Source organism: Fukomys damarensis, unplaced genomic scaffold, assembly GCF_012274545.1.
Source record: "Fukomys damarensis isolate Sample0158 unplaced genomic scaffold, DMR_v1.0_HiC HiC_scaffold_15, whole genome shotgun sequence".
NCBI classification, from domain to species: domain Eukaryota; kingdom Metazoa; phylum Chordata; class Mammalia; order Rodentia; family Bathyergidae; genus Fukomys; species Fukomys damarensis.
The window spans coordinates 5,767,247-5,778,772 of NW_022900927.1; the positions used below are offsets into that span (position 1 = coordinate 5,767,247).

The window sequence follows — 11,526 nt, forward strand, 5'->3', positions numbered from 1 at the left end:
TCCGTCATTCCTCTCTCATTTCTGCCTTCTGCAAACTTTCTTTTCTGTCACTACAGCTTGTTTGGTTGGAAATTTTTTAAGACAAATTTTGTTATGTTATCAATATATCTTTGTACCTATTTTCTACTGATAATGAATACTAATTTTAAGTAAATTTTATCATAACTATACTTAAATAGATAATAAATCATTAATATCATTCAGTATCTGGTACATATTACAAATTCTCCAACTGCCTCAAGATGATATTTGTTTTTCTCAAATCACAAAAATCAGAAATATTCCACACATCACTGCACTGTTTTATTATACCAAAGTATATATTGTATTGTAGAAAATATGCATTGTGTATATGTGTGGGGGTATGTTTTTACACATGTGTGCACTATTAAATGAGAAACATGGTCATGAATGTTTTAGGATTTTGCACATTTGGCATATCGATAGTTTCTCTGGCAACCTTATGATTTCTCCAAGTTAGATGCTTGATTTAATTCATAGTCATTTGTTTGGGAAAAATATTACATATGTATTGGTGTTAAATTCTATCATTATGCTTATAAAATATAATAAAAATAAGTATGGGATATAATAAAATAGAAACATAAAAATCTGATCTTAAAACTGTGAACTCTTTTAGTTGTTTTTGGATTTCAAATATAAGTATATTTCTTTTCTGTGGGAAGTTTTGTTAGAAAATGTAAGTGATACAATCAACAAGTATATGATATTTATCAAATTAATAAAACCAAGGAGTTTATAAATCATAAAATTTTGAGGACAGTTTCTCAACTATAATATGTAACTTTGTTTAATTTGTAAATACATTATTTCAAAAATATATGAAAAGAAAATGAGAAAGAACATATAATGTTTGAAGATCATATCATACTAATAATGTATTTGGATTATCAGTCTGTATTGCATAAATTTTTGTTTATTTCATATCCTTTTTTTGCTGTCATATATATGTATATTTGAAATTTTTATTTAGTCATGTATGTTTGCAATCTTTAATAAAAAAAAGAACTGGGATCTCATCTTCTTAAAAAGCTTCTGCACTGCAAAAGAAACCACCAACAGAGTTGAGACATCCTACAATGTGGAAAATTTTTTTACCAGCTGATCCTTGGACAAAGGAATATTTTCTAGAATATATATAGAACTCAAAAAATCAGGCACCCCATATATAAAGACCTGATTCAAAAATGGGCATCTGAAATGAACAAACATTTCTCAGACAAAGAAGTAAAAGCAGCAAATAAATATATGAAAAAATGTTCAATATAACTGGTCATTTAAGAGATGCAGATGAAAACAACACTGAGATTCCACGTCACCCAAGAGAGAATGGCTACTATCAAGAAATCAACCAATAACAAATGTTGACAGGGTTGTGGGTAGTAAAGAACCCTTCTCCATTGTTGGTGGGAGTGCAGACTGTTGCAACGACAGTGGAAATTGATATGGAGATACCTCAAAGAACTAGGACTAGAGGTTTCATTTGGCCCAGCTATCCCTCTGCTGGGTATCTTTCCAAAAGGATTAAAAGAATCATACTACAGTAGTATATGCACACCCATGTTTATAGTGGCATAATTTGTAGTAGCTAAAACTTGGAAACAGCCCAATTGCCCATCATTTAGAGACTCGATCAAGAAGATGTGGTTTTTCTATAAAATGGAGTACTACTCAGCCATAAAGAATGAGAAACTAGAGTCATTCATAGGAAAATGGAAGCATTTTGATGCCATGTTCTTAAGTGAAATAAATAAGACACACGTGTAAATACTGAGTAGTTTCTCTGGTGCAAAAAGCTAAAAATGTAAATAAGACCCAAATTGTATAACTGATAATTTGAAATAGGAAGAAGAGGGCTAAAGTTGTAGGGGAAATGGTAAGGATAGGGGAAAGGAAATAAGGGAAAAGAAAAAAATATGAGAAAAGGAAAAAATGGAAACAAAGTCTTTGTAAATAGTGGAGGGTGGAGGGGGTGAAGGGATGGCAGGGGAATGGGGAAAAATGAGAACCAAGATCTACTTTGTAAATTGGAGGGTGGAGGGGGTGAAGGGATGGCAGGGGAATGGGGAAAAATGAGAACCAAGATCTTTTATTTAAAGGTACAAGAACCCAATGCTAAATGTAACTGTGCTGTATACAGAAAAAGCACCAATATACTCAATAAAAAAAAAGAAAAAAGAAACAAATCACATACATAGAAAGGCTCATCAGAATCACAGCAGACTTCTCAAAACAAACCCTCAAACTAAGAAAAGCTTGGAGTGATGTATTTCAAGCCCTAAAGGCAAGTAGCCTCCAACCAAGATTGATACACCTGGCAAAACTATCTTTCAAAATTGATGGAGAAGTTAGATAATTTTATGACAAAGACCACCTTAGGAACTTTATGAATACCAAACCAGCACTCATAAAATTTTAAACAATATCCTAGGAAAAGACAATGAGGATCACAACACCAGGAAGCCCAGCAGAATGAATCCATAAGTCATGGCAGGAAATTAAATGCAATGAAGGAGAATCCAACAAAAAGAAAAAGTCATGACCAGGATAACTCAATACATATCACTTATAACCATCAATGTTAATGGTCTGAATTCATCAATCAAAAGAAATAGACTGGCAAAATGGGCCAAGAAACAAGATCCAACAATATTCTACATACAAGAAACACACTTAATTCAAAAAGAAACTCATAGACTGAAAGGCAAAGGGCAGAAAACAATACTCCATGTGACAGGAACCTCCCCGCCAAAAAAGCAGGAGTAGGTATAAAAAATAAAGGAGTAGCTATCCTCTTTGCAGATCAAATGGATTTCAAATCAACACCATTTAAGAGAGACAAAGAAGGGCACTACATCCTTGTAAAGGGAAGTCCAAGAGGAAGAGATGACAATCATAAATATATATGCACCAAACACTAGTGCACCCAAGTATATAAAACAAATGCTAATGGACATGAAAAATCAAATAAGCAGTAATACAATAGTAGGACCTTAATATCCTACCGTCACAATTAGATAGATAAATTAGACAAAAAATGAAAAAGAAATACTAGAACTAAATCAAACTCTTGAACAAATGAACTTAGCAGATGTTTACAGAGTGTTCCGCCCCACCAAATCAGAATTCATATTCTTTTCAGCTGCACATGGGTTGATCTTCAAATAGACCACATACTTGCTCATAGAACAAGTTTAAGTAAGTGCAAAGAAATTAAACTTATCCCTTGCATATTATCAGACCATAGTGCAATAAAAGTGGAGGTCAATAACAAAAAAATTCTCAAGAATTTCATAAAACTGAAACCGAACAACATACTTTTGAATAACCAATGGGTCACAGAGGAAATTAAAGAAGAAATCAGACAGTTTCTACAATTAAATGACAATGACAATGTATTGGAGTCTTGGGACACAATTAAAGCAGTCTTATGGGGGAAATTCATAGCAGTGAATACTCATATTAGGAAAACCAAGTGAGCTCAATTACACAACTTGAATGTGAACCTCAAGCTTTAGAAAAAAAAAGAGCAGGACAAACCTAAAGCTCATACAAGGGAGGAAATTATAAAGATTGAGCAGAAATTAATGCAATGGAGACTAAGAGAATGATACAAAAAAATCAATGAAGCAAAAAATTGGTTCTTGAAAGTACAAAAAAAATTGACAAACTCTTAGCCAACCTTATAAAAAAAATGGAAAGAAAGGCCAAAATCCATGCAATTAGGAATGAAAAGGGTGAAATTACAATGGACCCAACAGAAATCCAGAGGATCAATACCTACTTCAAGAACCTATACACCAATAAGATGGAAAATACAGAAGAAATGGACAGATTCCTAGATTTGTATGAATTATCAAAGTTGAATGAAGCTGACCTAAAAATTCTATACAACCCAATATCAATTAATGTAATTGGAAATGTAATTAAAAACTTAGCAATTAAGAAAAGCCCAAGTCCTGATGGCTTCACTGCTGAATTCTACAAGACATTTAGAGAGGAACTACTGCCACTATTGTGTAAACTCTTCAATGACATGGAAAGGGAAGCAATACTCCCAAATTCATTCCTGGAAGCAAGCATCACCTTGATCCCCACAGCAGAGAAAGACCCAACCAAAAAAGAGAACTATAGGCCGAGCTCACTAATGAACATAGATGCAAAAATCCTTAATAAGATACTGGCAAATAGAATGCAGAAGATCATCAAGAAGATTATACACTGTGACCAAGTGGGATTCATCCTAGAGATACAGGGACGGTTCAACATTTGCAAATCAATAAATGCAATATACTATATTAATAGATCCAAAGACAAAAACCTCCAAAATATTGGAATAGATGTTCTCTACCTCAATCTGATAAAAGCCATCTATGAAAAGCCAACAGCCAATATCACGGTAAATGGTCAAAAACTGAAAGTCTTCACACTAAAATCAGGAACAAGAGAAGGATATCCACTATCACCACTCCTGTTCAATAAAGTTTGAGAAACATTAGCCATAGCTATTTGAAGAGAAAGAAATAAAAGGAATAAAGATGGGAAATGAAGAAGTCAAAGTGTTATTATTTGCGGATGGCATGATACTCTATGTAGAAGATCCCAAGAACTCCACCAAATGTCTTCTAGACTTAATAATCAAATTCAGTAAAGTAGCTGGATACAAGGCCAACACACAAAAAGTCAGTAGCTTTCTATAGAGGGAGAACAGACTCAGTGAGAGAGAAATGGGGTAAACAATTCTTTTCACAATAACATCCAAAAAATTGAAATACTTTTTTACCTTTCACCTACCCCTCCCACTTCCCCTACTCTTTTAGACCTTTTCTTCCTATTACACAATATCAAGTATACATTTTGATCCTTATTTACACTTTTAGTTTTTCACACCAGAGAAACTATTTGGCATTTGTACATGTGTCTTACTAATTTCACTTAAGAGTATGGCCTCAATGTGCATCCCCTTAGCTATAAGTGTCTCTAGGTTCTCATTCTTTATGGCTGAGTAGTACTCCATTTTATAAAACCACATCTTCTTCATTCAATCTCCAGTTGATGGGCAATGGGGCTGTTTCCATGTTTTAGGTGAAAAAATATGAGAAAAAATAAAACATGGAAAACAACCTCTTTGTAAAAAGGGAAGGGTGGAAGGGGTGAAGGGAGAGCTGGAGAATGGAGAAAAAATATGAACCAAGATACATCATGTAAAGGTACAAGATCCTGATGATGACTGTAACTGTACTTTATACCTAAAATGTACCAATAAACTTAACAGCAGCAACAACAAAATTGAAATATATAGGAATCAACCTAACAAAAGAAATCAAAGACCCCTACTCTGAAAACTGTAGCTCTTTGAAAAGAAGAGATTGAAAATGTTATCAGAAAATGGAGAGACATCCTTTGCTCCTGGGTAGGAATAATCAACACAGTAAAAATGGTTATACTTCTAAAACTGCTATATAGTCTCAATGCAATCACAACTGAAATTTCAACAGCATGCTTCATGGACCTTTGGAAAACAATCCAAAAATTCATTTGGAACAAGAAGAGACCTAGAATAGCAAAAGTAATTCAAAGCAATAAAGAGAAGTTGGGAGGTATCACAACCCCAACTTGAAACTATAGTACAAAGCTACTGTGATAAAAAAAACAGCATGGCACTGGCAAAGAAACAGACCTAAGGAGCAGTGGAACAGATTAGAAGGTACAGAAACACTCAGCCACCTTGTCTTTGACAAAGGCGCCAAACATTCTCACAGGCGGAAACTTGCTAAAGATTAAAACTAGACCTGTATCTCTCACCATGCACTAAAATAAAATTGAAATAGATCAAAGACCTAAATATCAAAACAGAAACACTGAACTTGCTGGAAGATAGGTTAGGTCTTGAAGATATCTGTATAGGAAGACTCTGAAGAAAACCTCAGTAGCATGGGAACTAGTGCAAAGAATCAACAAGCAGGATTCTATTTTATTAAAAAACTTGGGCACAACAAAAGAAACCACTAACGGTGTGAAGAGATAACCCACAAGGTGGGAAAAAATTTTTACCAGCTGTTCCTCAAAGTTCTACTATCTATTATATATAAATAGCTTTAAAAATCAGACCTTCAAAATTTAAAGACACAATCCAAAAATGGGCATCTGAAATAAGCAGACATTTCTCAGACAATGAAATTGAAACATCAAATAAACAGATGAAAATATGTTCAGCATCACTGGTCATTAGAGAAATGGAAATGAAAACAACACCGAGATTCCACCTCACCCCACAAAGAATGGCTTTTATCATGAAATCAACCAATAACAAATGTTGGTGGGGCTGTGGGGAAAGAGGAATACTGCTGTACTGCTGGTGGGAGTGTAGATGTGCAACCACTGTGGAAATCAGTATGGAGAAACCTCAAAGAACTAGGATTAGAAGTCCTGTTTGGCCCAGCTATTCCCCTGCTGGGCATTTTCCCAGAAGAAAAAAAAAAAAGAATCACACCACAGTGATATATGTGAACCTACATTCATAGTGGCACAGTTTGTGACAACTAAAACTTGGAAGCAGCCCAATTGCCCATCAATGGGAGAATTGATAAAGAAAATATGTGTGCGTGTGTTTTTTTTTTTTATAAAATGGAGTACTGTTCATTCTTTTTTTTTTTTTTTTTTTTTTTTTTTCCGGGGGATCCTTGTGCTTGCAAGGCAGGCATTGGAACCACTGAGCTAAATCCCCAGCCCCATTCATTATTAAAGAATAAGAAACTAGAGACATTTACAGGTAAATAGATGCATATTGAGGTCATAGTCCTAAGTGAGATATTTACACACATGTGTAAATACTGAATAGTTTCTCTGGTGTGAGAAACTGAAAGTGTAAACAAGAACTAAAAGTTATAATAGATAATGTGAAATCAGAAGAAAAGGGGCAAAGGGAAAGGGGAAGTGGGTGGGGTAGGGAAAAGGAAAGAAGGGAATGGAATTAATATGAGAAAATGAAAAAATGGAAACAAAGATTTTGTAAACAGGAAGGGATGGAGGGGTTGAAGGGAGGGCAGGGGAATGGGGAAAAATAAGAACCAAGATAGGTTATATAAAGGTGCAAATTTCCAGTGATGAATGTCATTATATTATATATCTAAAATGTACCAATAAAATTATTTAAAAAAAAGCTTGTCAACAGTGTATGCTTGTGGCAGTTTACCACAAAACTGAACAAGGTAATTGTGTGTTCAGATAAAGTTCTCAGCATAAAGTACCCAATAAAGTCCATTGAAATGCAGTGTTTGTACTTTTAGGTATATAAGAAAATGAAAAATAAAAGTCCTTTGCTACTCAACAAGGAAAAACAAGTTTAAAACACTTCAATGGAAATCAGAAATTTAGAGATCTGAAAACAGCTTGTTGGCATCGACACACATCTATATTTATAGACCTACTTAGTGATTTAAAAAAAAACCTCACAAACAATAAGACATCACAAAGAGCACAGAACCATTGTGTCAAGAAATGCCAAGATGAATCTAAACAATTGTGTAGAAATGTTATAGACAACTATCCACTGTGTATTGTGATGTTATAATTCTGAGATGAAGTAAACCAATAGGAGGAAATACCCATAACTGGCTTTGGTTTAAGTGATCTTTCACATTTTTTTCTAACCAAACCTTATCAAAGGCACAGAAATTACATGTTGACAAGGGAAAAGAATAGTAGATTTTAATATTATAACCCCAACCCTTCAGCACCGACACAGGAGGCCATAAACTTAAATTTATTGATCATAACCAAATTTGTATAAGTGATTAAAATAGAGCAAAAATGAAGCCCATTTGGAGGGAAAAATCCCTTCTACCCCAGATTTGACACTGTTAAGAGAATATTGAGGAATGTTAAATTATTTAAGATTTTTCAAGAAAGAATTAAAAATGAAAGAGTAAATCCTGGTGGAAAAGATGTGGCTGTACCCTTTACAAAGTAATACACAGAGGTGCAACCTAAGTTCTAGGATTTTTGGCAAATCTTTTGTTCACATAAATCTGTTTCCTTTTCTCTAAAAGAATAATCATTATCCCCAGGGTTTCAGGGGAAGATTATATGAAAGCCTTCATAACTAAGTTCACTTTAAACATTGTTGGCTTTAGTGTTATTTTTATAGCCTTGCCCACTTACACTGCAAAAACCATCTGTTAATCAGCAAAGAAGTTGGGGCTGTGGTGTGGTTTATGTGCCTTTTTATACAGAACGGTGAGTTCAGTATTTACTCGCTATTTCTTCTTCAGAGTCCTTCAGCTCTCTAGAAGACAATTCATATTCTTAAAGCAAGTTCTTATTGTTTACCAAACTTTAGGCTTCTCAATTCTTATTGGTTTTTAGGCTTGATGTCCATTTTGAGCATTTAAATAAGGTTGGCATCCAAGAAACTTAGAAGACACTTTAAACCCTCTCTTTCCCTAATTGCTAAAACCCTTGTGTCAGAGTATCTGCTGCATACTTCAAAGGCTTAATCCAAGTTCCAGTTACTTTCTGAAGCTTTCCTGACCTTTAAACTCATAGTGATACCCCTTTTTTGGTCTGATTTAATGGCTAATGTTGCTGGATGCCATAATGGACTTCAAGCAATTGTTTCTGGCTCTCTTTACAATCCTAGTCCAATGGGGCATGGTTTTGAATGGCTGGTTTTAATTCATATTTTAGAGGACATGGAGGATTTATAGAAAGTTGCCCTAAAATGAGTAAGGGTTCCTAGGATGCATCAGTCTACTAACTCCTAGAAAAATTGCAATTAGTGCTTGTCTTCTAAGTCACAATGTAAAAGACTTGCTATTGCCCCTTCCATTGAAGAAATAGAGAAGTGAGGAAACACGCACAAGTCCCCATGTATCCCACCCAGAAGATAAATGCACGATGAAGGGAGAAAGGTGACCACAGCTCTCCTACAGAAGATACCCAGCGTAGGGTTGCTTAAGGACCATGATTAGCCCCACTTACTGTCGCTGCTGCATGGATGTCATGCCTGCCTTTTGTTCTTGGTCCTGGTGAGGATGCTGCTCCATTTGCTCTTGCACAAAACCAAAGACTCTGGAACTGAAGATGGAAATAGCTCCAGGCCCTAGGGAGGAATAAATAAGCGGAGAGGGCAGGTGCATAGTGAGAAGAAAAAAACTTCCCCAGTGGACGGGTAGTTCTGTCTTGGCATCTGTTTTGTATGGGTCAGTGTGTGGGTGCATGCATGTGTGCGTGTGTGCATGTGTGTGTGTGTGTGTGTGTGTGTGTGCATGTGTATATATATATGTATATGTATACTATATACAAATATATATAGTAGTAGCTGGTAAACTACGTATATATAGTACATATAGTAAGTATATGTACTTACTAATTATATATACTTAGTATAAGTATATAACTGAAGCAAAAATATATATATAAGATTGGGGAAGGTGTTGACCAGAGGCTCTGACTCGGAGGCAAAGATAGGAAGTAGTGAATACTGAATTGAAGATCCTACCTCACAGTCAACATCTCCACAGTCTACTAAGGTTAAGACTAGAGGCTGGAGGTTAGTCAGCTGCAGCCTTCCAGTGCCTTGTAAAGGGGTTCGGAAACATCGTAGTTGACACTGTTAAAAGCACGTGTGACTGAAATCCTGAAGCAGTGACCCAAATAAGACACATCTTCCCTCGGGAAGTTTCCCTACCATATTCTCCACTCCATCCTTCCCAACATCTCGGTCCTAGTCAGAAGCCAAGTCAACTTACCCTTCTGGGCTCCCCAAATCACCCTTTGGTTGACCCCTGATCCTCTAAGACTTTCCCCTCACTGAGCCCATCTTGCAGCAGTCTCCTGTCCTATCTCAGCTCTCTGTGACCTCGGCTGTGATCTCATAGTCCTGGGACTGTTGGCTGTCCAGTTTGAGCCTCAGCTCAGGATCTATTCAATCCACATGACAATATAAAATAAAAGGCTCCTATTGTGAAATTTTAAATTTAATTTTGGGAGATTTTTGCTGCTTTATTGTTCTCTTTATAATAGATATCTATTGCTACTGAGAGATTGGCAGCAGTGAGCCCAAAAGAAGATTCCATCTTGTACTTTGACTTCCAAAATAGGGTCTAAAAAAAAAGTTCTGGATTAACAAGATGAGTTCTTAAAAGAGATCAAAATGGTTTGTTTTGAATTTTGAAAGTCTTTAGGAATAACACCAAAGATTGATGATAGTGGATTTTAAACTAGAGTACATACAGGTAATTTTTTAGAAGAATAAAAAAGGGAAGAAGAGAGAGAGAGGGGAGGGAGACTTGAGGGACCTGCTTCTTTCAGGTGATGGTGTATTTGTAGTTCCCAACATGACTGAAAAACTAGGAATGGAAGGGACCAAGGCCTTCCATTCCTCACAACTAGACTCCTAAAATGAGTGGTCTCAGAAAAGGTGCTGAGCCGTTGTGGGACACTCACAGAATAGTAGGACTTTGGCACAGTGTGTTGAGGTAGGCAGGGCTTGAGAATGTACATTCCAGTTATAATGCCTGCCCAGGTGATAGTGGAACAGATCCGATCCCACATACGGAAAGTGCAAAGCAGAATAGTAGCGATCTGAAATTTGAAGAGGTGTCACAATGCACTTGGCCTATGCCAAAATGTCAGGCGCAGTACGCACATCCAGTCAAGCTTGCATCTGTCTTCAGTGGGATTTAAGGGAAAGGCACACTGACTGTCCCATCCCTGGTTTTGATGAGCTTCAAGTGCTACTGCTGAGGCTACCATTGGTCCCTAGCTGGACACTACTTTCTTACTAATGTGAACTGCTTAAAAGATCAGATCCGAGAAAAGACTCCAATAAGAGGTTACTGTACCCCTCCTTTGAAGAGCAGCAGGGCTATTCCTGTCATGATGTCCCACCCTACTTACCTCAGTTTCCACAGGAGTCTAAGCTTCTCTCTTCCTCATCCTTCATCACAGTGGCTTTTCTCCTTTTATGGCCAGGTATATCCCACAGACAAACTCAAACACTACTTAGGAATGGAATGGCTGAGTCATGTGGTGGGGGTTGCATACTTAGAATATCGTATAAACTGCCAAACTATTTTCTAAAGTTGCTGCACCATTTTACTTTCCTACAACCAGGCTATGAGATTCAGGTTGCTTTACACCCTCACTATCAGATGGCATGATCATTCTTTTTAATTTTAGACATTCCAGTAAGTGTGCAGTGGTGTCACACTGATTTTCATTTTCATTTTCCTGATAACTAATGATGTTGCACATCTTTTCATGTGCTTATTTGCTATTCATGCATCTTCTTTGGTGATGTGTCTAAACATGTCTTTTCCCTATTTTATAATTTTTTTTGTATTCATGACATGTTGGGCAGTCTTCATTCTAAATTAAATTTCTTTAGCACCGATATGAATTGCAGAATTTCCTACCAGTTAGAAAGATGAAAAATAATAATTTTGATAAAGTTCAATTTTTAGATTTTTCTTTTTAAAAATCTTTGCCTATCCTAAGGTC

The 11,526-nt window shown here is 36.0% G+C and overlaps 1 protein-coding gene across 1 annotated transcript in view; it reads right to left on the minus strand.

Annotated features, from left to right (window-relative positions):
• Positions 1-9,870, minus strand: part of CUNH12orf54 (chromosome unknown C12orf54 homolog) — a 29,131-nt gene extending 19,261 nt beyond the window's left edge. Inside the window, exons 1-2 of the mRNA XM_010638300.1 lie at positions 9,774-9,870; positions 9,004-9,124 (exon numbers count right to left, since the gene is read on the minus strand). Of these exons, the coding sequence (XP_010636602.1) occupies positions 9,004-9,068 (65 nt within the window). The 5' untranslated portion in view covers positions 9,069-9,124; positions 9,774-9,870. The remainder of the gene's footprint in view (positions 1-9,003; positions 9,125-9,773) is intronic.
• Between the last annotated feature and the right edge of the window lie 1,656 nt (positions 9,871-11,526).